At 34.5% G+C, this 26,451-nt stretch overlaps 1 protein-coding gene and 1 long non-coding RNA gene across 2 annotated transcripts in view; one reads left to right on the forward strand and one right to left on the reverse strand.

The window, feature by feature from the left end:
• Nucleotides 1-5,499: 5,499 nt before the first annotated feature.
• LOC141558441 (uncharacterized) lies at nt 5,500-22,113 on the forward strand. Its single transcript, XR_012487053.1, has 3 exons — nt 5,500-5,606; nt 17,166-17,272; nt 21,626-22,113. It is a non-coding gene; the product is annotated as an uncharacterized LOC141558441 (long non-coding RNA).
• The window catches only part of CCDC186 (coiled-coil domain containing 186), a 49,345-nt gene continuing 37,943 nt past the window's right edge, over nt 15,050-26,451 (reverse strand). Inside the window, exons 13-16 of the mRNA XM_074295661.1 lie at nt 23,012-23,092; nt 18,475-18,685; nt 16,812-17,031; nt 15,050-16,098 (exon numbers count right to left, since the gene is read on the reverse strand). Of these exons, the coding sequence (XP_074151762.1) occupies nt 16,015-16,098; nt 16,812-17,031; nt 18,475-18,685; nt 23,012-23,092 (596 nt within the window). The 3' untranslated portion in view covers nt 15,050-16,014. The remainder of the gene's footprint in view (nt 16,099-16,811; nt 17,032-18,474; nt 18,686-23,011; nt 23,093-26,451) is intronic.

Below are 26,451 nucleotides of genomic sequence, written 5' to 3' on the forward strand. Positions count from 1 at the left end.
TTTCACCTCAAACATTTGCTATCTATGCAAACTTAGGCAACTCACTTAACCTCTGATTTGCCTAAATTTCCTCAACTATAAACATGAGGATAATAATAGTGCTTACCTTACAGGATTGTTTGTGAGAATCAAATGAAATAATATTTGTAAAAGTGCTTATCATCACAGTGCCTAGAATAAAGTGGGTGTTATGTAAATACTTTCTCTCTCCGTCTATCCATGTTATTTCCACCAAATCTTGACAACTATTGTGACTGGGTAAAGATGCTACAATTCTTAAGAAGTAGGTAGATTGGAGTTTCCTCTTTCTGTCTTTTCCTTTTTCAGTCTACTTTATGAGAATATTTTGAATGAACTAGGCATATTTAGCTGAGCAGAGAAGACCAACAAATATTTATTTGTAGGGCTATCATATGGAAATCTGAAAAGTCTTGGTCTACCCAGTGCCATGGGCCAGAATTAAGAGTAATGGGTTTTCAAAAGTGGAGTAAACTGCCTTTGAAAGTGGTGAATTTCCCCTTGCTATTCTTTAATCAAAGACCCATGAACATTTTCCTGAAAGTTTCTAATTCAGAAATGGATGGGCCAAAAATCTTAACTGGAATCTGACTCTTGCCATTCCATGTTGCACAAGGATCCTTTAGTACACGACCACTTAGATTTTCATGCTTTATGCTTAAGCTCACCTCAAATCAATTGCTTGTAACTTGTCTCCTTTGTACTGAGTACAGTCAAGTTCACTTTGCCATTTTCCTTTTTAAATGCTAAAACCACCCAATTCACCACTATATTTCCATAACCACCATTCATTTTTTAATAATGATAATTTCTAGGCTAGAATCCAGTGAATGCACTTTCATTAAAGTGTTTCATCAGTTACCAATAAATCTTGAAATAGTTTTCTTTGAATGTTTTCTCATTATGAACCTACTTACCAAAGGAATTTCTATTAGCACCCATCAAGAATCTTTTTTGGGTTTGTTAATCCCTTTTCTATGTTTATGTTCAACTTGAAACTATTTTGAGCCTCCATCTTAGCTTTTTCTTAAAAGTCAATGAAGTGTAAATTTACCCAGCTCTCTCTAGGTTTCTTTTGTACTTCTTTCATCATGCTCTTTCAAGTTTATCACTTAACTACTTCCTCTTACCACTAATGGATCTGCTGCTGGATTTGTTCACATAATTCCCATCAAACTCTGTCTATGGTACAGCCTGAATCCCAAATCTGGACTTCTGACTTGTCCATGACTTTAATTCAAAATAGAAAAACAGCATGGAGCCTTTCTTAATTTTTCCTTACACAAAGTAAGAGTTCCCTGAGAAGTTATGATTTTGTAAAGGCAGCAACTGAAACAATATCAAAATAAAATTCATAGACATGAAAGCAAAATTGTAGATTTAAAGCTAAAAAGATCTGAATTGAGCCCAACCCACTCTTTATGCATGTGGGGAAATTAAAGGCACTTGAAGAAATTAAAGAATTGAAATGCTATCTCCTAAATCACTTGGAAAATAGCAGCCTTGGAATTCAAATCCTGATCCTTTGACTTCAAAGGCAGTACTATTTTTTATTCCATCATACTGCTTCCCATAATTGTTAGGTTTGGGGCAAAGAAGTATGTCATAGTTCTCTTATGCTTTGTGTCAAAATTGCTAATAAAATAGGAATTACATTCAGGTACCAAAGAGCAGGTTTTATGACAAGTGAAATTGCAGAGAATTGCAGAGTTGGAAGAGACCTTATCTAGACTGCAACTGATTCTCAATTGGATATAATTTGGATTAGATGACCTCTGAAATGTCGTGTTTTAAGCTTACAAATTAGATTTCTTTCCAAAACTTCTATTGTAATTTGTTTTACATTTCACGATGCAATTTCCCAAATAAAAATACCATAAAAACGAAGCCTCATAATGGCTCAGAAAAGTCTGTTAATCCATTAAAAATCTCATTGTATGATGATACTAATAGTGACAAAAACTAATTGTATTTTATTATTGCTGCTTCTATGGGAAAATGCATTTCATGTGTTGATATCAGGAAGAGATCTTCTCCTACTGAAGTCTCAAAAAAAATTCACCCCTCTACCAAACTATTGCTGTTAATAAAGAGGTTCTGGTGATGGACACTTCCCTATAGGAGACAAGGCTTTTGTCGGGGTGGGAGAGGTGGAATTTTAGGCAGTTAAAACTCCATTATGTAGGAAGATGTGGGAGGGTAGAGAGAAATGGTTATGTTAAGAAAGGTAGTGGTTTCTGAAATAACTACTTTCAGCTTGGGTTCTGATGAGTCATTTGAATTCAATAATCATTACATACCATCACTGTGTTAGATACTAAGGACACAAAGACAAAAATATAAGCATCCTTGCCTTCAAGAAACTTGCATTCTGAGGAAAAATCTAATTTTAAAAAAAGTAAATGGTATGGGGAAGGGGACTCAAGAAGGATCTCAGGTAGGGAATAAACAAGTTTTAAGGCAGAGATAGGGAGGGAAAGCATTGGAGATGAGAGATTATTAAGCACCAGGCCAGTTGGAATAAATGGTGCATGAAAAATAATGTAAAACCTAGTCTGAAAAGCTAGGTGGCTAGGTGCCAAATGGAGGTATTTGATCCCATAAGCAACAGAGAGCCAGTCAAGTTTCTAGAATAAGAAAATGAAATGGTCACATTTAACCTTTAAGCATATCATTTTGATAGCTATGTGGGAAATGGATCAGAGGGGAAAGACAACTAGAGGCAAAGAGAGTATTTAAGTTATTGCAGTAGTCTGAGAAGGATGAGGAACTGACTTAGAGCTAGTCTAGAGAAAAGATGAAAGCTATGTTGTATAGGCAGACAAAAGGACACAGCAATAGTGAATATGGGAGCAAATGAAGGCACTGAGTCTGAAGTTGTGAACCTGGGTAACTAGGATGATGGTGTCCTTGACAACAATAGAGAAATTATTATAAGGAGGGAGACAGGAAGATAAGATGTTTTAGACATGTTGATTTTGAACAACTATAGGATAGCCAAGTGGAGCTGTCCAGCAGGCAATTCAGAAATGTGGGACTAGAGTTCACAAGATAAATGAGGGTTTGTATATAGAGATCCAGGAGTTATCATAGATAGATAACCAACCCCAATTCAGCTGAACAAATCACTAAGAGAGATTATGTATTAAAAAGGAAATTTTTGCAATCTTTTTTGATTGTGTTGAGGCTAATATTAAAGGTAACTTAACATTTTCTGAGCACATAGTGACTGATGGAAAGGGAAGTTGCTCTGGAGTGTTAGTTGACAATGAAAGCCAGTATAGAATGTTTTGCCAAAGATAAACCCCACTGTTGATCCACTTTAACAAATCTAAAAAAAATTTTTTTTTCACAAGAACTCTTTTTGCTATCTGTGACCATCAGACTAGAAGGGCTGCCCTTCTGAAATTTAAAAACAAATTTCCATCCTTGCCTTTTTTTTTTGAACAGCATTCCATGTAGGCAATTTTTTGGGGAAACCCCCCAACATGTTTTTCTTTGGATATTCAGTTTCAAAATCTCTACTGTCTAGTAAATATATATGCTAGTGTTCATTCTTAGTATAAAAACGAAGGCTCTTATTGCTAATTTAAGAAATCCCCAATCGAATCTCCTTGGAGAAGACCATGAAGTCTGATCAACTTTTTCACAGAAAAATTCTATAAAGTGCTTTGTTTCTAATAAAGTTTTTTTAAAATACAGTTCTAATATTAGTGTACAATGAAAGAATAATTATTATTAAATTTGTGTTGAATTATAAACAGCAAGTACCTACACTGTTTTAGGGAGTAACAAAAAGACAAAAATTGAAATAGACCCTGCTCTCATGGAGTTCACATTCTGTGAGGTTGAGGTGCATGTACACATATAATAAAACAATCTGAGGAATGACAGAGAGAACCCATACTGTTATTCAGGAAGTGGTATCTGAGTACAGAAAAATTATGATTCTGAAAGGTGAATGTTTGGGAATGAGGGAAGAGGATATACTTTCCACGTATAAGGGAGACAGCAGTAACTCTAAAGCCCTTTTGACCTAAGAGTTTCAAGAATTTGAGAAAACTTGTGACACCAATCTGGGACCCCAAACTTTTGGGGTCCCCCTTTCCCAATCTCAACACACACATAAAGCTAGAGAATAAGATGCTGTGTGCAAGGAATAGTAATATAATTTAGATGTAAGACAGTCTAAGAAAAGGAACTAACTAGTCAAGGAATTATGTCAGATTGTAAGGAGTCTTGGATGCTAGGTTAAGGAATTTCAATTTTTTACTAAAGAAAATACTGAGCTTCTCAATGTGTTTTTGTTATTGTTGTTTTGTTGAGAAGGAGGCGATATGGTCAGACCTGTGCTAAAGAAGATTATTTTAGTTGTATAAACAGGCTGGTGAAGAAATAGATTGGAGGCAATGATACTAACTGGGATGGGGATATGAGATGGGAGAATATTAAAATCCTCTTAGCAAAAGGAACAAGGAATCCTAAAGTATAGTGGTGGTTGTATGAGAGAAGAGAAAGAGGTGGATGAACAAGATGTGGAGGTAGAATTGACAGCAGTAGATAAGTAACTGGATTAGAGATGGTGCTGACAAAGAGAAGAGTAGAACATAATTAATAATAGTTAATTAACATTAAGCATGTGGTCTGGGCCAGGCATTGTGCTAAATACTAGAAAGATTGTCTCTGTCTTCAAGGAGCTTACAATTCAATAAGGGAGACAATAAACAAACAAATATGTACAAACTACATGTAGGAAAAAATTAAGAGAAGGAAGGCAAGGAGATTAAAAGGTTTTTTTGTAGAACAGGGGTTCTCAAAATGTGGTCCAGAAAATTCTGGGGGGTCTCTGAAACCCTTTCAGGTTTATAAATTCAAATTAGTTTTTATTTCTTATATGGTAAAATATCTATAAACATAACCCACAGAAACAAAAACTTTTTGGACAGATCCTCAATAATTTAAAAAAGTATAAAGATACTTGAGAAGAAAAGTTTGAGAACCTCCACTGTAGAAGATAGGATTTTAGTTGGGAAAACCATTAATTGGAGATGAGGAAGGAAAACATTCTAGGCATGTGTGACAGCCAGAGAAAACCCCCAGAGCTGAGAAATTGAGTGCTTTGCTTGTGGAAAAGAAGAACATTTTCTATTTGACACTGGAAGCCTTGGAACTTATTAAGATGGTTAGAACTGGGCTTTAGAAAAAATCACTTTGGTGGCTGAATACAAGATAGATTGGAGGAGGGGGAGCAGAAAGACAACCCATCTACTCCCCCTCCCTGCCCTGTGTCTAATGAATAATCCAGGTGTGATGGGATGGGATGGTGGTGGAGACAGTGTCAAAGGAGAGAAAGGGCTATATGTGAAAGATGTCACAAAGGTGAAATCTATAGGCCTTGGCAACAGATTGGATGTATGCAAAATGAGAGATTGTGAGAGCTGAGAATGACTTACTGGTTGCCGATGAGATCACCAAGTAAAATAGTACAGAGGGAGAAGTCTAGGACAGAACTGCAGGACACCTATGGTTAGAGGATATGATCTGGAGGAGGATCCAGCAAAGGAGACTGAGAAGGAGCAGTCAGATAGGTAGGATAACTAGGAGGGAGTGGTATATGTGTCCCAAAAACCTATGGAGAAGACAATACTAAGGAAGAGAGAGTGATCAACAGCATCAAAGGCTACAGAGAGGGCTAGGAAAATGAGAAGAAAAGGCCCCTGAGGTTTGGCAACTAAGGAATAGCACTGGTAACTTGGGAGAAAACAGTGTTAATAGAATGATGAGATCAGAAGCTAGATTATAAATTCAGAATAGAGTGAGGGGAGAGAAAGTAGATTATTGAGAGATAGTAGACTATTCTAAGTGAAATTAGTTATTAGTTAAGAGTCATAAAGGGATTTAGTTATAAAGGACAGAAGATTTCTAGGATGATAAGATATTGGGATGGATTATAGGAGGGCTTTTTTAAGGATGAGGGCAGGAAGAGTTGGGTATCCAGTATACAGGGAGACTGAAAACAAGCAATAGAGTGGGGACAACAAAAGGGGGGTAATCTGTTGGGGAAAACAGGATGGGATGGAGCCACTTGGCGGGGGTGGGGTGGGGTTTAGGGATAGGAGTGAAGGCCGCCTCATTGTGAAACAGGGGCGAAAGGCAGAAAGCATCTGATTGATAGATAACGGAGAGGGGAGAAGACAGAGCTCATAGCAAGGGGCCCCATTTTTTTTCTATGAAATATGAGGCAGTTCTCAGCTGAGAGGAGAAAACATGAAAGGTTTGAGGAGGTATGAAAAGTCTTGGAAGAGCTGTTGTGCAAGGTGGGATGCTGAGTGGATTAAAGAAGTATAACAAATTGCTTAACAGTAGTGAGGGCCTAATTGGGGTTGTATAGCAGCAGACATGTAGGAGTGAAGGTGGGAGTGATCCAAGGCTGAGGACTAGAAAGGCACAATTAGTGAAATGATAAAGGGGCACTCAAGAGAGTGACAGTGTAGAAATGAATTAGTTCACCAAAGGGTGATGCTGTAGTCACAAACTTCAGTAACTAGAAGTAGAGGCCTGAAACAGAAACAAGGAGTTTGGAGGAAGGAAGGAGGGTTGGAAAGATGAGCTGTGTTTTGGACATGAAAAGTTTGAAATGCCAATATTGGACATCTGGGAAAAGAGGCCACTAGATAGATCCAGGATTGAAGTTCAGAAGAGATTAGGGCTGGATGGACCTTGCCCTGCCTCTTAACTAATCACTAATTTTAACTGGGCTATTAACAAAGACAATCAATGTTGCTTCTCTTTCCCATTCCTCACAATAGCTGTTCTAAACTTTTTCTCCTCACGCTTCCTATCTGGAGAAGGGAGAAGAGACAAATTCACTACAAACTCCTTCTTCTCCCCACCTCACTATCTCTTGGAGTCATCCTCTTCCTTTACTAGAGTCTCTGATGAAAAAGTGGCTTTAGTCTTTGTCAAGGGCAGCACCTCTACATGAGCTCTCCCTTATCTTCATACTGTTGCCTAAAGAACATCCAACTTCCACTTCCTTAAAAACTCTCACATACAACCTGCCCCCCCCCCGCCCACCACCAAAAGCCCAAACATAATATATGGTCTGTGAACTTTTTTCTCTATTTTGATAACTTTTTTCAAATTAATTGGTTTCCTATATAATCTTAAGTATTTTATGCACTAAAAAACATTCTTCAGGGAAAGTGTCCAGAAGCTTCAACAGACTAAGAGGGTCTATGGAATAAAGTTAAGATCCTTTGCTTTAGATCCTACCAGGTTTCTAAGCTACCACCCTATAGCCCTCTGCACAAACTTCTTGAAATAGCTTTTATTTATTTATTTTTGGATAGGTAAGTGCTCAGGGTCACACAGCCAGAAAGTGTTAAGTTGTCTAGGGCCATATTTGAATTCAAGTCCTCCCTACTTCAGGGCTGGTACTCTATCCACTGCACCATCTAACTCCCCTTGAAAGAACTTTTTAGCTCATTGTCTCCACTTCCTCTTCTAACATTGTACAATCTGGCTTCTGACCTTATCACACAACTTAAACTGCTCTTTAAAGTTACCAATTGATCTCTCCTGATGTGATTGCTTTTTGCCAGTTCTAGTCCCTGACCCATATCTGCATTGATCACCTTTCTCCTCTAGATTAGATTTTCTCTGAATTTTCCCTACAATTCTCTCCTGGTTTTCCTCCTATCTGATGACTGCCCCTCAATCTCCTTTGCGGGAGGCTCTAATCTGGGATTTTTTCACTTCTCTCTACACTTTCCTTCCCTGTGACCTTATCAACTAACATGGATTTATTAGCTCTATACTGATAATTCCAAGATCTGCCCCTAATATCTTCCTTCAGCTCTGGTTCTGTACCAGTACAACTGGGATATTTCAGACTGAATTTTCCTTAGGCATATTAAATTGAAAATTCCCCAAACCATTCATATTCCTCCATGCCCCTTGCCCTCAATTTCCTGTTCCAAAGAGTATTCTTCTGAAACTATTAATAGATTCTAGTCAGTTTTTCAACCTCATTATTTTCCTTAACAACTTACCCCCCCCACCCCCGCCCCATGTATCTAGTTGGTTGCCAAAATGTTTCTACCTCCAAATCTCTCAAATCTCTTCCATATTTTCCTGTCTCTTCTCAAAGAGCCATCATCCTAGATCAGGCCCTTATCACCTTTCTCCTAGAGCACAGCAATAGCTTTCTAGATCCCCAATCCAAAAAATATTTTATACAATTGCCCAAGTAATTTTCCTAAAATGTGGATTGTTAGTCCCTTACTCAATAATTGTCAAAAAGTTTCCTAATAACTCTAAGATCAAATATAAAGTCATCTGGAATTTAAAATACTTAATGACTTACACCCCAATCTACCTTTGGAGGTGTGCTAAAAATTGCTCCTCTTCAAGCATGAGTCTGACCAAACTGGCCTTGTTATTATTGCTTAGACAGCAAGTACTTTTACCATCTGTCCATTGGTGCCCTGGACGTTCTCATGCTTAGAAAGCATTTTCCAATTCACTTTGGACATTAACATCCCTAGCTTCCTTTACAACTTAGATTAAGTACTGTTTTCTATATGGAGCATTTCTTGATAACATAAACTATTAATGTCTTTCTCCCATCCCCAATAATCTTGTTTTTATTGTGTATATATTTATATATGTACATCTCTCCCACTAGACTATAAGCTCAGGTGCAAGGATTTTGTTTCTTGTATCCTCAGCTCCTATGACAGCTTCTGGCACTTGTAGATAAATGCTTGTTGATTGACTGAAATAATTAGTTACTGGAGGGGAAGGGAACCCTTATTTAAGTGCCTACTCCACTGTCAGGCACTGTGCTAAGTGTAAATACCTTATATGATCATCTCAAGAATTCTGGGAAGATGCCATTTGAAACCTGTTCAAGAAACTGAGGCAGAGGTTAAATGACTCGCAGAAGGTTTCATAGCTAGTGTTTAAGGCTTGATTTGAACTCAGATCCTCATGACTCCAGATCCACTTGGCACACCTAACTGCCCCAAGTTTTAATGAGATAATGCAGCGTACAGAGACAGGAGAAAAGAGACAGAGCAATTTGACAGAGGGAAGACTGGACTTTGGGTCCCACAACTGATTTAGATTCATGCTACCCCACAGACTGGCTGTGTTACCCAAGCAAGCTCCCGACCTCTCAAGTGTTTGACTTTTCTTTCAAGTACAGATATGGATACTGTTATTTATACTGAATATTTTACAGGCTAATGTGAGGATAAAATGAAAATAGGTGAGAACCTATCAATAAAGGGCAACATATTTGATTTTCATTTGTACATCTGGAATTATTTTATTAGGACACGATTGGGACTATTAGCAGTTCTTTGTATGGCCTTTCCATTCACAAAGATGTGTCACCATGTGTATTTTAACACTGACATTATTTAACAGAACTTAATGGCAGTAGAAAAGCTTGTCATCATAATCATTACCTTCAGATTTTACTGTGGAGTTCAAATGAACAGAATGGCTTCCTCTGTTTGCTTTTCCTATGCAACATTCCTTTTCAATGAATACTTCACTGACACCTGGACATCAACTAGTTTAAGAAGTGAGATAACCATTTATTAAGTGCCTTCTATGTATACAATGTTGGGGACACACACACACACAAAAACCAAACTAGTCTTTGCTACAATTTTCATTAAAATAGAAGGATTCAACATTTTCAAGATAAAAATTTAAGTAGAAAACACTAATAACATTAGTAGTTGGGTGATCAAGAATGACTTCCTGACACAATGTGAAACCTTGAAATAAGCTAAGGACTCTAAGACATAGATGTAAGGACTGCATCTCAGATGTGGAAGGCAGCTATAAAGGTATGGTGGGATTGGAATGTTCAGTTCAGGGAACAGCAAATAAGTTGTCAGGAGAGAGAAAGGGAGGGGGGGAGAGAGGGAGAGAGGAAAGGAGGGAGGGAAAGGAGGGAGAGTAGTAATAAGAAATAAATTTGAGAAAGATGGAGAAAGACTCCAAAAGCCAAGCTCAAGAAGACACATTTTCTCCAAGGTCTCTTCTAGTTCCACATGTAGGATCCTATTCTAGAGGCAGAAGGGAGTTACTACAGATTCTTGAACATGGGTGTTTATGATCCTATCTGTACTTCAAGATTATTTTGAAAACTATGTGGATTTTCCAAGCTATTGTTAAGTAAGAAGAATGAAGGTGTAAAATGGAGTGGCATTTATGTGAGGGAAGAGGCAAGTTTGATATCACTAAAATAGTATAAAGTATACAGGGCAGAGCATTGGAGAATAGGGCACACATGATTTAGCCAATAAGATTCATAAAAATAATTAGGAAGGAAACAAAGAGAACAAGGGAGAAAGTATCCAGAAGGAGGAAAGGGAGGTCAACAGTGTCAAAAGTTTCAGAGAAATCAAGAGATAACAGAAAAAAATCAGATTTAACAATTAAAATCATTGGTAACCTCGGAGAGGGCAATTCCAATGAGAAGTGGGGTTAGAAACCAAACTGCAAGAGGATGAGGGGTAAGAAGTGAGAAATTGAAGACAGTACAAAAGGCTTTTTCCAGCAGTCTAACTGTGAAAGGGAGGAAAGACACGTGACAACAGCTTGAGAGGATGACCAGGTCAAATGAAGGATTTTTTAAAAGAGATAGGGAAAGCTGGGAATCTCTGTAAGCAGCAGGGAGGGAGACGACTATATAAAAGGTTGAAAATGACAGAGAGGATATCATCAAAGAAAAAAGAGGATTGGACCAAAAGAACAAATAGAGAAGGGTTAGCCCTTATCAAGGAAAGTTATATCTTCAGCAGATACTAGGGCAAAAGAGGAAAGACGAGAGAATGTTAAAGGGTTTTGACATTTAAAATAGGGGAGAAAAGGGAGTTCATAATGGGTGACCTCTATTTCCTTAGTAGAGTAATAGGAGAGGTATTCTGCTGAGAAAGAGAAGGGGAGATGCAGTTTGGGGGTCTTAAGGAGAAAAGAGAAAGGTCTAAAGTAGCATTATGGGATGTGTCACACAGACTCAAACAGGGAATACCGCACCAGTGAGGGCCCAGCTGAGATTGGACACAGATTTATTATGGGCTGAGTCTACATAGCTATATGACCTGAACTACTATATTGAGTTACATCTGAAAAGAAAATGAAGCAAAATAAGCTGATTAATCTTATCTATTTCCGGAAAACCATGGTTTTAGGAAAGGATCCTTTTATAATGAACACACTCATTTCTAAATACTTTATATACTTTAGAGTGTTAAAAAGTAGTGGAAAGCAAAACTAGCTAAAGTAATTCATATTTTCTTATGATCAAGTATATTAGTTTTTTTTTAAACTAGATAAATTTAAAAAAATAATTCCTCAGAAATATCATTAGTTCCAAAAACCAACATGCATTTATTTCTAACAGTTCTTAAAAAAAAAAAAAAAAAAAAAAAAACTTTTGAAAATAAGCTTCTGACAATTTTATTAATTTTGAAGTACAGCTTGGCAGTATAGAAATTAATTCATTTGTTCATTGACACTGACAAGTCTATCAAGTGAAACAGGAAATGACACTAAGCTAGGAACCCTAAAAAGACCTGACTGACCTTGGGTAAGCTATATAACCTCCTTTATCCTCCCTCAGTGTTCTCCTGGTAAATGAAGGTTTTGGAATAGAATCTCTATGGCTCCTACTGGCTGTTTAAAAGGAAGCATTTCTATGTAAGTGAAGGATTATATTTCAAGCCTGGTCCAAAAATATATATATATATTACTTTTGGGAAGTGTGAGTTAGCCTTAAACAGAGGTTCTACAGAGCCATTAAATAGGAAGGGATGTAACAGAAGGAGTCTAGATACCATTAAATTATAGCATAGTGGCAGATGACTTCTTTTTAATAGTACAATATATACAGTGTGAACTTAAGATGACTTCTTGAAAAACTTCATTTGTACAGAATCATATCTACAAAATAACATTTTAATGAAATTGCAGATTATGCACATGTATACAAACAAATTTCACCACTGCAGACAAAACACAGAAATATTTTTTAAAAAAACTTTCCATTCTGGAATAAAAATACATTTTAACTATATAGCATTCATCATTTAATCATTTTGTTTGAAAATTTTCATATTTGGATTTTTCAATTAATTACTCTTTTGAAATTCTGGTTAAGAGTGCCACCAACTGGCAATAAAGATTTTTTAAAAGATAATATTTCTTAAGTGTCAAAAGTTTTGTTCTTAAAGTTACTGAGGAAAAAAATAAAATACAAATCATTAGAGCCAATATGCATAAGAACAGTAAATCACAGTGAATGAAAAGATGACATAAAATATTTTCACCTGGATGCCATGGAGTATTTAAAATATTAACACAGACTAAAGATTTTGTTCTGTTAAATCTAACATGTACTAAAAAGAAATTTAAGCATGTCATAAAAGGAAAATTTTTTTGTTTAAGAAACTGACATGATATTTCAACATAATTAGATGTGTTTGTCAGCAACACCACTTGGCATTAACTAGAAAGTTAATGTTATATGTTACAATTTTTTAAAAAGGAAAAATAAATATAAAATTTTTGTTAATGCTGGGGAAGAATCTGTAGATCCACAGCAACCTATTTAGATAATACTAAGCAGTCCTCAAAAAAAAAAAAAAAAAAAAAAAAATTTGTCCAAAGTATCATTGAACCACCCAAACTATATACATGGAATAACATTTCTCTAACCGGTTGCAAAGATTATTTATAATAGGTGTCCTTAGAAATGAATTTCTGAAAATATAAAACTAAATTAGTATCTTTGGTTATTCTGTATCAATCCCTTGGCTTGATCAGTTTGACAGAATTGAGTTCTTCAGCAATTACCCTTGAAATAACTTCTAAAAATAGGACATCCTGAAGCTGTTTGCATGAATTGTACTTATTAATCAATGACCCTTCCATGGTTAAAAATCATTAGATATTTAAATAATTATCTTTGTGCATATATGTTCCTATAAACAAATCTATGTGTATAATTATACGCATACACCAAAAAAATTCCGAACTACACAGGATTACGTAATTAGGAAAACATTTTTCTCACACTTATGGAAATGTGGGCACATGGAAAAAAAAAAAAGACATTGTTTAATTAGGGAAATCATTCAAATATTACCTTATTCTTTTACACTAATGTTAAATTTGCCATTTTAATTCTCAAAACTTAATGGGTTGAAGAATTAAAAACTGAATTACTATGGGAAAATTGCTGCTAATAATTTAATACTTTGTGCTCACCTTTTAAGCTGTGCTAACTTGTGTGTGTGTATGTGTATATATATATATATATATATATATATAGACCCTAAATACTGATACCTAGCTGAATGAATGCAGCGAGTGATGATTTTTTTGAATGATTTTTTTTTTTAAGAGTATATAGTATACATTATTTTTTTTTACAGATCTCTGGACTGGCTTACCTGTCTTGTCTTCTCCTATATGTTAAAAATAATAAGGATTTATACAAATCCTCCTGCACTTGCTTACAGAGGAGTTAAAATAAATCCACAGTCAGATATCTAGCTGAAATATCTAGGTTTTTATATACTCTGCCTTTGCTCAGTCCTGATTCAAATATATAAGGATGTAGTGTATGTCATATTAAAAAAAGAAAAAGTAAAATATTTTCTTCAAAAAATTTTTACTTGAACTTATATTAGAAATAAGAATATGGTCAACATATACTTTCTAATGGCTTTCTTCCAAAAATTAACTTCCTAGTAAAGATTTCTCCAAATGGAGATATGCAAACATAAATACTGGAATAATTAATTTCCATCTCTGACAAATTTAGACCTTTAAAAACTTATCTACATAGTACATAATGAACATATAAAAAATATGTTGATCTCCTGAATATTGATTCATACATGGAGAAAAACTAAAATTGTACCTTATAGTATAGCTATATGACAAATCAAGCATGGTTTGGTTGCACAAAGTACAAATCTGGCTATAGTTTAAGTAGTCACTAGGAGTGTCAATGAAGGCCTAAAAGAATAATGGAAGGGTGGGGAAGGGATGATTGCACTTACCCAAGAGTATTAATTTTTTACTTTCATAAATTACACATGAAAAATAAGACACATTATGGTATATTAATACTAATTCTCAGCTAACATAAAATAAAAAAAATCTTCATTGAATTTAATTTTACGAATTTCTGAATGGGAGCTGGAATCTTGAATACATGAACTAAACATACAGAAAATATACACCACAGAGCATAGAAAAATTTGAATATTATCCTTATTTTAGCAAACTTCTTTTTGCAACATTGTGAAATTAATACTAGAATTTTAAAACAAATTAGAGGGATGTTACTATGATGAACTCAACTTTTAGAATTCAATTTTCTTTGAACAAAAAATCTTCCAGTAGCAATACAATAACCAGACCCTAAAAGGGGTCCATTTCTCTTTTTAAAAATTTGAAATTAAACAAAAACTAATCACTTTTAACAGTTATAACCACCAGACATTAGCCAAGGCATTGTATTACAACAATAATCTATAAGTATATAAACACAAGCATTAAAATTCTAAGAGATGGGGGAAATTTAAGTAGCATCTTGACAAGTACAAATATTCAACAAACACTTTAAACACCTATTATGTGCAAAGCATTGTTACTAGGCAATGGGAAAAATACAGAGATAAATTTAAAAAATGGTCCCTTCCCTAATGGAATTTATATGAGTTACTATTGTTACTACTCATAAAAATTAAGTGCACATTTTAAATAAATATAGTAAAATCTCTCAATAGGAATATGCATTTGGCTCTAAAAATCCTTTGGTTACACATAGGTGATTGTGATTTTCAAATTAAAATATAATAATTTTTGAGGAGTGATATTATAATCTATAACATAAAATGGATCTCACAATGCAAAGGAATATTATTCAAATAAAGGAATCTTGGGAAAACATATCAATGATGTTTTTTCCTTGGGACTTGAATCCAAAACACTATTACTTTTTTTTTTTTTTTTTTTTTTAATATTAATGAAGCATATGTGTATCACAGCTTTAATAGTCTACTGTTCTAATGATTCATTCAATGTTACAATTTGGATTTAAGTCAATGAAAATTTTCTCAACAGATACTATAGGGAATTAGTTTTATGGAAATGAATTCTAGGCAACCATTTAGCTATCAATCAAAAGAAATGTGTGAAAATGAGACAACATTTAAATACACCGAACCATGCAAGGGTGCTATAAAGAAAGTATCTAATTGTAGGAAAAGTTTAACAACTGGTTAAGACGATGAGAAGAATCAATGTCTGAACTTTTTTTGGATACTATACACATTATCACTAGCTAACTTTTCCATTCCACTTCAAATATCAATTTTAAAATCAAGTTACAGAACCAAACACATATCCTACTATATACATGGCTAAATGTAATGAAAATTCCAAAGTTAATGTGTTATAATTATTTGTGTTCAGCTTATTTTAGAGTAAGAAAGTGCATATCAATGAATGGATTTTAACGCCTGTCTTTTCATGCATATTTTAAAAAGGTTTAATCACCTTTGATATGTAAGGCATGTTAATGGGAAGAGAGATGGAAAAATAAGTGTTTGAAAGCCCTTGTTGTATTATTCAGTATCTGATATGACTAAGTGAACTAAACTTTTCTTTTTTGTGGGGAGGAGGGAAATTCATCATTAATAGGATGTTATATTCCACAGTGCAAACAATTCATCTTGAAGCTTACGTTACAGTACACGCAACTCATTCAAATGGTCAGAGACTAGCAAGGATGGGTCATATCAAAAAGTCCAGTAATGACTTAAATTTGTATCAAACAGGTAAAACACTTTCACTGATTGACACACAGATCATAAGAAAAACTTCAAAACGCCACCGAGGTCTGTAGCACCTGCTCCTTCTGCAGCTTTTGTCTGTTTACTATGCAAGAGCTTTCTGTTATGTTTGCTTCATCCTCTGTTCTAGTTCATGCTGGTGTTTAATAAGACGTTCTATTTCTGTTCCTAGTGTTTGTAGATTTTCCTTTTATTTTAGTTTATAAAATGGGAAGAAAAAAACACAAGAAATATTAACTCACACAAATAAAAAATTCACTTTGAAATTTCTTCTCCTATTAAGCATGTTTATTTCCCTCCAATCCCTAAGTTTAGATTATTTTTAAGAACCAAGGAAATAATCTGTACTTAATGAAAGCCTGTCAGTTTTAAACAAATGCATGACAATCTCACTAAGGGATGTCATATGGTAATCGATAATGCACAAGAGATTATTATTGGCTTTTAAAAACTCATAAAAGATTGTCAAAGCTCTAGAAAATCATCTGCAGCAGTAGTTTGTAGCATATAATTTGCTTAAAATCATTAACATTTGCTAAAGTAATTATATGTAACTGTAAACCAAACTGAAATCAAAATCTGCCCACAATAAACAAATTCAAAAGCAATAAACTTCCAAATAGGTAAGAAATTTCAGCTAGAATCTACTGTATAGTAGGCTAAACTAATTTTCTCTTCTCTAAATCATCCTATAGTGTAATTATTCACCTTATTTGAAAATAAAGTGGGTTTTTAAAAAAATATAAAAGCGTGAGGGAGAAAAATAAACTTTAAAAGGAATTTCTACCCTCAGGTATAAACAACTGGGTTATAATACAGAAGTAATCTACCATTTGGTAGATTTGGGGTAACACATTTTGTAAAATTTATTGGATGAAAATTTATGAAAAACATAAATACCTTTAAAGTAATATTTTTAAGTAACGTATCCTCCAAAACAGCCTGTAATTTTCGGTTGATCTCCAAGGAGAGTTCTAATGTCAGCCCACTGTCAGCCGGGTGAGAAGTATATAAGGATGCCATAATGCCTCCTCGTCTACTCAGATGGACCTTGTTAAAATCGGATGCCTCTGATGACAGTGTGCCTGCTTCTTCTCGTAAGATATAACTCTGAATTATTCTAAGGAAAAAAAAAAAATTATTGTTCCATCCTTGAATGCTTAAAAATATATGGAATTGTAATCAAAATTCATATAGTACTTTAATGTTTGCAAAGCATTTTATAATGATCATTTCATTTTTTCTTCACAACAGCCCTTGCCCAAGGTCACACAATTCATTAAGCGTATGAGGCAGGATTCAAATCCAAGTGTTCCTGCTTCTAAGTCCAGCTCTCTATGCACTGAGCTATTGTCAAAATGGTAATCTTTTAGATGCTTAAGTGAAATTTTAGGCTTACTGTATGCTATTTCTTTTCACATATTCTTCTTGATGTTCCTCAAATACAACATACTACATCTCCCAGTTCCATGCCTTTGCCCAGTCATTTGCTATGCCTGAAATGCTCTTTCCTGACCTTGGCCTCTTATTCCTAATTTAATTGAAAAATCAGTTCAAATGCCACCTTCTACATGATACCTTTCCTCAGTCTCTCAAATGTTTAATGTTTCTCCTTAAACTAAGATTTATTTTGCACCTGAAGAGATCTTTCCCAATATAATGTAAGCTCTTTAGGAACAAAGATTGTCACATTTTTTCCTTTTGTACCCCTGGAGCTGAGGGTAATATTTCACAGCAATAGATATTTCATAACTGCTTGATGAAGACAATGAGAACATTAAATAAATTTCTCTATTTAGTGGCAGTACCACATAGTGAAAAGAGTATCTAAGTAGTAGTTGAAGGCTCAAGTTTTTTTTAATTCTGTTTTTACAGTTTACTTAACCTTTTTTATGTATCTGGTTTCCTCATCTGCAGAACTGGGAAAATATTCTGCTTCAAAACATTATTGTGAGAAAAGAAAGAAATATGTGCAAGATAATTTTGTCATTTATAACATGATATGTAAAGGAAAACTATTATTTTGACTTGATATCATTTTTACTATGACAATGCATTTAGCCAAATTAGAATAAAAATGTAAAAAGAGACACTTCAATTTACTTCAACTATTATTTATTTAAAATGATTTAGTAATTCCTGTTATCCAGTCAGCTAAAAATCTCCATCTATAAATCATTAATATAAACATTGTATAAACCTAGACCTAAAGAAAATGTCCTGACTTCTCCTGACCTTTACATCTAAAACTATATTCCTTTCAATAAGAGTCACGTGTAATGACTTAAAATGTATAGGTGATTTTTATTAATGTTAGTAAAGGAAAATTATATTAATCTTGCTCTGAATTAGAATGCAAAAATCTCTTAACTAGCCATACTACAGGAACAAGCTAGGTTGTTCTAGAAATTGTTTCTAAATCAAAAATTAACATTTACTTTAAAATGAAGAAGTAGGGTCTAAGAATTGTTTGATGTAGATGATTACCAAATTTCACTTGCAAAAATATCACCTTTGCCATATTAGTTGACACTGTTTTAAACTATATAACCATCATACATACTTGGTTTTTTTCCTAATTTCTTCTACTAGTTGTTTTATGTGATCCTCCATGAATTCAATCTTTTCATTTTTTCGGGCATGAGCTTTCTGCAGCCTTACTATCCTCTCAATCAGCATAGTCTTATCCACTTCTGGAAAGTTATCCACAGCCACAGAGGAGCCAGTATTTTCTGGTGATCGATCTTCTGTACTGCTTCGAGCATTAAGGGACCCTGAACCAAAAAATGATTGAGAAATGTCTAGTTTAGTATAATTTTTCAATACCATTGACATCACTTAAAATTTTTCATTTAATATTAAATATTAATTAAACCTTTCTATAAGAGTTGTAGTTGACAATACCTAAACATGATTGAATGATCAGTCCCTTATTAGTTCAAGGTTCAGAGATGCAGCAAAAGACTATAAAACTGTTTAGTACTACAATATGGAGATGGGAAATATGGAAAAAATTACAAACTTGGGGAAAAAACAAATTCCAAGTTATATAAAAGATGAACTACTAAATGTGAATTAAATTTAACAAACATTTACTGAGCAAATAACTACTATCTGCAACTATTCTAAAGGTAGGGGAATCAGAAGATAAAAACTAGTAACTAGGAGAATTAGGAGGGGTTTCCTAAAGGAGATGGAAATCTAAATTGTGCTCTGAAGAAAGTTTAGAATTCTATGAGGCAGAAGTGAAGAGCCTGTGCATCCTAGACATGAGGAACAATTTATACAAAAGCACAGAAGGAGAAGTTAGGATGTAACAGCTACAACAAGATGGCAGGATAAAAACACATTCAACTGAGTTCTCCCAAATTCTCTTCAAGTAACTTTAAAAGAACACTTAAAATAGAATTCTAGAGTAGAAAATCCAACAGAAGATCAAAGTGAAGCAATCTTCTAGCCTGAAACAACTTAAGAGGTCAGTAGGAAATGTCTGTCTCACTAGGGTAGTGATTATGGTGCAGGGCAGAAGAGGCTCTGCCTTGGGAGCAGCCGTAATGGCAGGGGCAGCAGCAGCAGCTTTCACCCCACAGATGGTAAGGAGGCCTCAGACTGGTCAAAAAGAGATTCCTTGGCTGGCACTGCAAGAGGGACCCTGTCGTGTTGCTCATCCACAGCTCTGGGTTAAGATCCCAGGGAGAGAAGGAACATAAGCACACTGATATTTGGGGTTCTTAGGGGGCAGGAATAGAAAGGAACACCAGTGTTTGCAGCTGCAGAAGAGCAAAGGCTTGAGTTACAATTTCAGGGAGAAAAGAAGTGCCAGAACAGTCACAAAGGGGGTAAAGACCATGGCCCAGACCAGGAGCGTCATTTTATCACACCTCTTCTTAGAGCATGTCACCTTAGGAGAATTGAAAACTTGCCAGAACTAGGTCTAAAAATAATGGCATGGGGCAGCTAGGTGGCACAGGGGATAGAGCACCAGCCCTGAAGTCAGGAGGACCTGAGTTCAAATCTAGCCTCAGACACTTAACACTTCCTAGCTGTGTGATCCTGGGCAAGTCACTTTACTTCAACTGCCTTTGGAAAATAATAATTAAAATAAAAATAGTGGCATGAAAAACCTGAAACTTGGAGACAGTGTCTCCTTTACCCTGGGATCATAGCCCAAGTCCAAAAGTAGACTGGAAAATGAGCAAAAAAACAGAAAAAGACTCCAACCATAACAAGTTACTGTGGTGAGGGAGAAGATCAAGATATAAACTTGGAAGACAACATATCAAAGCAGCTTTAGGTAAAGCCTCCAAGAAAAGCTATCACTCTTTGGTATATTTAAGAGAGTCAACTTATAAAAGTAGGATTAATGCTAAATTGGTAGTAGTTTTGAAGTGTTTTTATAATGTTCATTTCAGATAAGAAATGTGATTATTTGACATTTATAATTTATATGGTGATTTTTTTCTTTCTTTTTTTTTTTTTTTAAAGATAGCATCAAGGAATAAAAGAGATTGAAATTTCAGAGGGGGAAAAAAAACCCAGTTGAAATACTTAACAACTTTAGTAAAGTTGCAAAATACAGACCCACATAAACCACTGGCATTTCTATATAGTACCAACCAATTCCAGTAAGAAGAGATAGAAAACTGCCCCCCACCCAAACCAGGCAGTTGGAGTTAAGTGACTTGGCCCAAGGTTACACAGCTAGGAAGTGTTAAGTGTCTGAGGCCAGACTTGAACTCATGTCTTTCTGATTTCAATGCTGGTGCTCTGTCCACTGTGCCACCTAGCAGCCCCAGACAGAAAGAAATTTCATTCAAAATAACTACATCAATATCAAATAAGAGGAAGAAACTGGAAACAAACTAAAAAGTATTTTAGTCATTCAGGTAAGAATGAAAAACCTGAATTAAGGTGGTAGCTATGAAAAGATGGGCAGAACAAACAAGATTTGGCAAATTAAATATAGCAAATAAGGGAAAAGGAAGAACTAAGGGTGACTAAGATTTTGAAAATGAGTAACTGGAAGGGTAGTTATGCCAACAGAAATGGGGAAGCTACGTAAAGAATAACTTTTAGGAGAAAGAGCTGCAATTTGGACATTTGAGTTGGAGAGACTATTTGGACATCCAGGTATAGAAGAATGTCAAATCTACAACTGGTAATATAAGATCAAAGCTTAGACTAGAGATTATGATTCTATGTAGTTTAGAGAGTCAGGAGCACAGACCAAAATGAACTCATCTAAAGGATGAGCAGACAGTGGAGAGATAAAAAGGTCTAATACATAACTTTGGGGTACAGCCATACTTAGTGGACAAGGGGAGAATGATAATTCAGTACAATCACACAAGTGGGAGAAACACAAAAGAGGTGTCACAAAAACCAAGGAAGATGGTAGAGTCCAGAAGGTACCCCCAAAACCTGTAAGAAATGAATGAGTTTAAAAGCATTTCTAATATAATGCTTGGGGATACAGTCTAATTTTAGTGGTCAGGGAAGACTATTTTGATTTAAAAAGCTCCAGGGATAGTGAAGAGTTATAGGGTATCTGAATGGCATTTCCTTTTCACGTTAGATGGGATACTTTTTATGGGTGGGGTAGAGAATGGTTACAAGCAGGACAGCATGGGATGGAAATGGCCAGGCAACAGCATGGAAGGTCAGTGCCAAGCTTAATACTGTGAATCTTCATTATCTTAAATGTCTGGGTGCAGAAGCATGGCAGGAAGATAGCCAGGAATGAAGAAAAGGAAGAGGAATGAGAAAAGGCCACATAACCTGAGAAGTAAAGAAGTAATTACTTAAAGAAAACATTTTCTGACATATAAAGGATTCAAGACTATAAAAAACTAATAAAAATAATAACCAACAAGATATGAGAAAATGAAGGCAACAAGGCTGTGAAAGGGAAAAGATGGAAGACAAAATGGCAGGGTCAAGTGAAAGATTTTAAAGTATGCGAGACTGGAGCATGTTTATGGGGAAAAGGAAGAAGCCAGTTGATAAGGAGTGATAATTAAAAGAACTGTGACTTTTGTTAAAAATATATATATTAAAAACACTATGGTGCACTAACAAATGCTAATATTTACAATGCTGACTGTAAATTGCAATAAACTGTCTTCATAAATTTTAATTTAGAACATAATTAAAATGTCTGTCCTAAGAGAAACCAGTTAAAAATTAAAAGTTTAAGAAATCATTTGTTGTATTGTTACTATTGCTGTTCTGTGTTAAATACTAGGAAAATACCAATTACATAGTTATCTTATACAATTAAATGTTTGTAAACATTTATCTCAATATTTCTATAAATACACATACGTGTATGCATACATGATTTTGTATATGTACAATTTAGGGTAAGTATATTGGAAAGACCAGGAAAAAAAAGATGAGGAAATCCCTAGTTAGAATAAAAGGAGTAGATGAGAAAATAGAATGATGAGGTAGGAAATCTATGAATAAGCTAAATCCCAGAGAGAGTAATCAGAACTCAAGAAACTCTACGAGGAAGCACTGCATGACATATTGAAGGCTAAAAAAAGGGGGAAATTTAGATAGTCAAGTAAGATATTGGTGTAATAGTTCAGATTAGATGATAATATCTAATATGTGCCATTATAAGGGTGGAGGGAACTGGACACACACACATATTAATAAAGTGATAAAAATGAAAGACCTACAATAAAGGAAGAAATATAATGAAGACAAAGTTATTTCTTATGAACAATTACTGGAAAACTGTCCTGAAAATTAAGCTAGAGAAAAATTATTTCTTATTTGTACATGATGAATGATAAGTCTAAATACTTTTTTACAGCAATATTTTATCCTCCCTCTTTTATCAAGGGGACTTTAAAAGGCTTACTGAACAGTATTTGATTAGAGAGAAGAAAAGGTGTTACCTCAATATTAATATTTGTAATTCAGGTGGATCAAAGAACATTTAGCAGAATGCTTTTATGAACAAAAATATAAACTATGCTAATGACAGATTCACTTCAAAATGAACTAACACAAACATAAATTCTCTAACTTAATAGACTGTTCTTTTTTATAATCAAGAAATGATGATTTAGATTAAAAAAAAAATTTACCTGATGAACTAGAACGACTTCCCATACTACTGACTTCTTTATCATAGCTACCATTCTCAATTTGGTCTAATTTTCTTCGTGCTATAGGGAGAAAGAAGATCATTCTTTGTTATAAATCTAAGTATTGTAACTATTAAGTCCTAATAGTTTATATTTTAACAATTTAAACAACACAATAATAATTGTTAAGAATTCTAGTGCCAACAGAAAATCATTGATAAATAAGGTAATAAAAATAATTAATGCTAACCACTTACAAATAAAAATGCATCACTAAAATATTTTATATGGAAAAATATTCACATAACAGATAAACTGAGATTACATTTATATACTAAACAAATAAGTTAGTATTTAAGAGAGGAAATTCATCACACTGATGGGAATTCCTTTTCAAAATTTCTTCAAACATTTTCAATGATATTTCAATACATCCATATTTCACAGTATGAGTACTCCTTTTTCCTTATATATCCCTATTTTTTTCATACTGTGTAAATTATTTTTTCTATCTTGGCAAAAATCATAAATAAAGGACTTATCCTACATGTAAGAGGCCAGACAATAGAACAAAAGCTGTGTGAGGGCAGAGAATAAATGAATATTCTACAATTTAATAAATATCTGTAATCCTGGAATGTCTCCTCTTTGGGTCTAAACTTCTATTGATACCAGTATAATACCTGAGTTTTCCATGTATTATCCCTTGTCTTTATGAAAAAGGCTATCCCACTCCTTTTTTTTTTCTTAATATATATATCTTTATTTATGCCATTTATTGCATGTGCCAGTTACTATAATATGTTGCTCCCCATGCAGACATAACTTATACCTTTCTATCCCATTCTGAATAGTAGCTATTTCATTTTTCTCAAGTCTCAAGACTTATTATATATTACTCCCATTTTACCTCCCTCCTTATCAGACTTTGTTTATACTTTGAGAAACCAGAGGCTATTTGCAGTGAGTTCTGATTTATTCCCTATTCTACATCTCAAAACCTCAGAACATTATTATCTCCTATGGTCTCCTTTATTCATGCCTGATTAAAAATAAAAAATTGGTCCTTCTTGACAAAGATCTTTTCTTATGGCCATGATTTTATAACTTTTATTAAGTTGCCCTTGTAATCATCCTTCCTTTCTTCTCTGCCTCTTTCCCTCCCTCACTCCTTTTCTGCCGCCTACATATTCAGCTTTCCCTGATCCTCAAAAAAACCTTCATTTGACCCTGCCATTTTCTAAAACTAGCAATTATAATGTAGAGAAAAGTTATAGCTGAAAATCAGAAAGATCTGTGTTCAGTTACTGGTTCTCATTGCTCAAGCCCCAAATTCTTAAACTGTGTTCACAATCCCACATGGTCTAACTGAATGTGGCAGTAGCAAAATTATGATTTATTATCAATAAATTTACATTTGTATAGCTACTCCATATACCTACATACCTCAAGTCATGTAAAAATTTCTGGGGCAAAAAGTGGTCACTAATGGAAAAAGTTGAGTAAGTCCTGCTCTAAGAAGCTCTCTAAAAGTATGCAAGTTGGAAAAAAACCATTCTGCATTAGTAAAGACAATTTGTTCACCTAGAGGTTCCATATACTAATGAAATGACAGAGCCAGTCCCTATCTTTATCCTTTATCCAAAAACTACTAACCTATTCTCTCTTTGAAAATCAAATTCTTAGAAAAGGCTGTGCCTACTCCTAGATGCTACTTTTCTATTCACTTTCTTCTTAGCCCTAACCAATTATAATGTTTAAATTCCCAAATTAATCCTTTTATTAATCCTCATTTTAAAAAAAATCTATCTACAGAATTTGTATTAATTACCCTCTACTTATACTCTCTCTTCTGGGCTTTTATAAACTACTAGTAAGTGGTTTTCCTCTCTCCGCCATAATTAACATATCCTGTTGGTTGTTTTTTGCCAGATCATAATCCATGATACATCCTCTAGAGTTCCCTAACTGTTGGTGTATCCCAATGCTGTTCTGTTTCAACTTTTCTTCCTTCTCTGGACTTTTAATCTTAGTGATGTTCAATTAACAGCTCCCCTAGATTCAGAGACAGTATGAACAGATACATAAGGAGAAAGGAGTACTAATACAATGAATTATGGATGTATTGAAATATCATTGAAAATGTTTGAAGGAATTTTGAAAATAAATTCCTATCAGTGTGATGAATTTCCCATCTTAGATACTAAATTTCAATTATCTTCATGTAGATCCAATAGTTTTTTCTAAGCCTGTATCATTAAATGTTTATTGGACATTTCCCATAAGATGTCCATATGTACACCTCAAGCCCAAGGAAAAATATAAATGTTTCCCTCCAAAGCCATCTCTTTTCCCAATTTCCCTATTTATGTTATGGCTTGTAACATCTACCATCTTTTTAACTACTTAACAAACTTGGGAATTATTCTTGCCTCTTCACAATACTTCAACCATCACATCTAATCAGTTGCCATATTTCATCACACCATCCCATTCTCCACATTAAAACAGCCACTCTCTATCACTTTATATACCTAAATTTTCAAAATAATCTTAGTAAATATCTGTGCCTACAGTCTTTTCACTTGCTCAACTCCTTGACCAAGTGATATTCCTAAAGGACAGATCTTGTGGTATGTCATTGTATAGCTCACAATGCTCCAATAACTTCCTACCTAATCATTAGTATTAAATATAAATTCTCCAGAATTTCTAGATCTATTATAATTTATCCCTTCACACAATTTACATTCCAAGAAACCTGGACATTTGTGTTATCTACTGTTGGCACAATTTTACACAGGTTGTTCCCCCACACCTTCATGGTCTAAATTTTCCCCAAAGCTCACCACCCATTCCTCTCTGGGAGGGATACTTTTCTGATCCCAAACTAGTTCTCCAAACTTTCCAAATTACTTTGCTTATATTTTGTTTACTTATAGGTATATATGTCATTTCCCTAAAGGAAGGAGTTCTCTGAGGACAGAGACTATTTCATTTTGGTCTACATAGCCATAATGACCAGCACTGAGTTCCTGGCACACAGAATATTTACTTAATCCTTGCTAGCTGAACTGACTAATTTTCATTACATTTTGGGTATCCTGTGATGTTAATTCTTCTGAAATTATGATATAAATATTGGCTACAAATCACGGGTTATTTCTGTAGCAGGGAAGAGCTTAGATCATCAAATGTACAACGTGATTTCCAAAATATGATCTAACCCATCATTTTCTTACTCAATTCTAGATCCAGATTATTGTCCCTCTGCTGATCCTGTCCAAAATGTTACTGGTGAAGAAACTCAATAGGCAATTTATCTAAGCATACATAACAATTTGAGTAATAGACATCCTTCATACAATTACTTCCGCACGTTAGGTCAATTCCTCTGAAACGCCCAAGAATAGATTTCACTGAGATGTCTCTGTAGGGAT

This window comes from Sminthopsis crassicaudata, chromosome 2, assembly GCF_048593235.1.
Source record: "Sminthopsis crassicaudata isolate SCR6 chromosome 2, ASM4859323v1, whole genome shotgun sequence".
Classification (NCBI taxonomy): domain Eukaryota; kingdom Metazoa; phylum Chordata; class Mammalia; order Dasyuromorphia; family Dasyuridae; genus Sminthopsis; species Sminthopsis crassicaudata.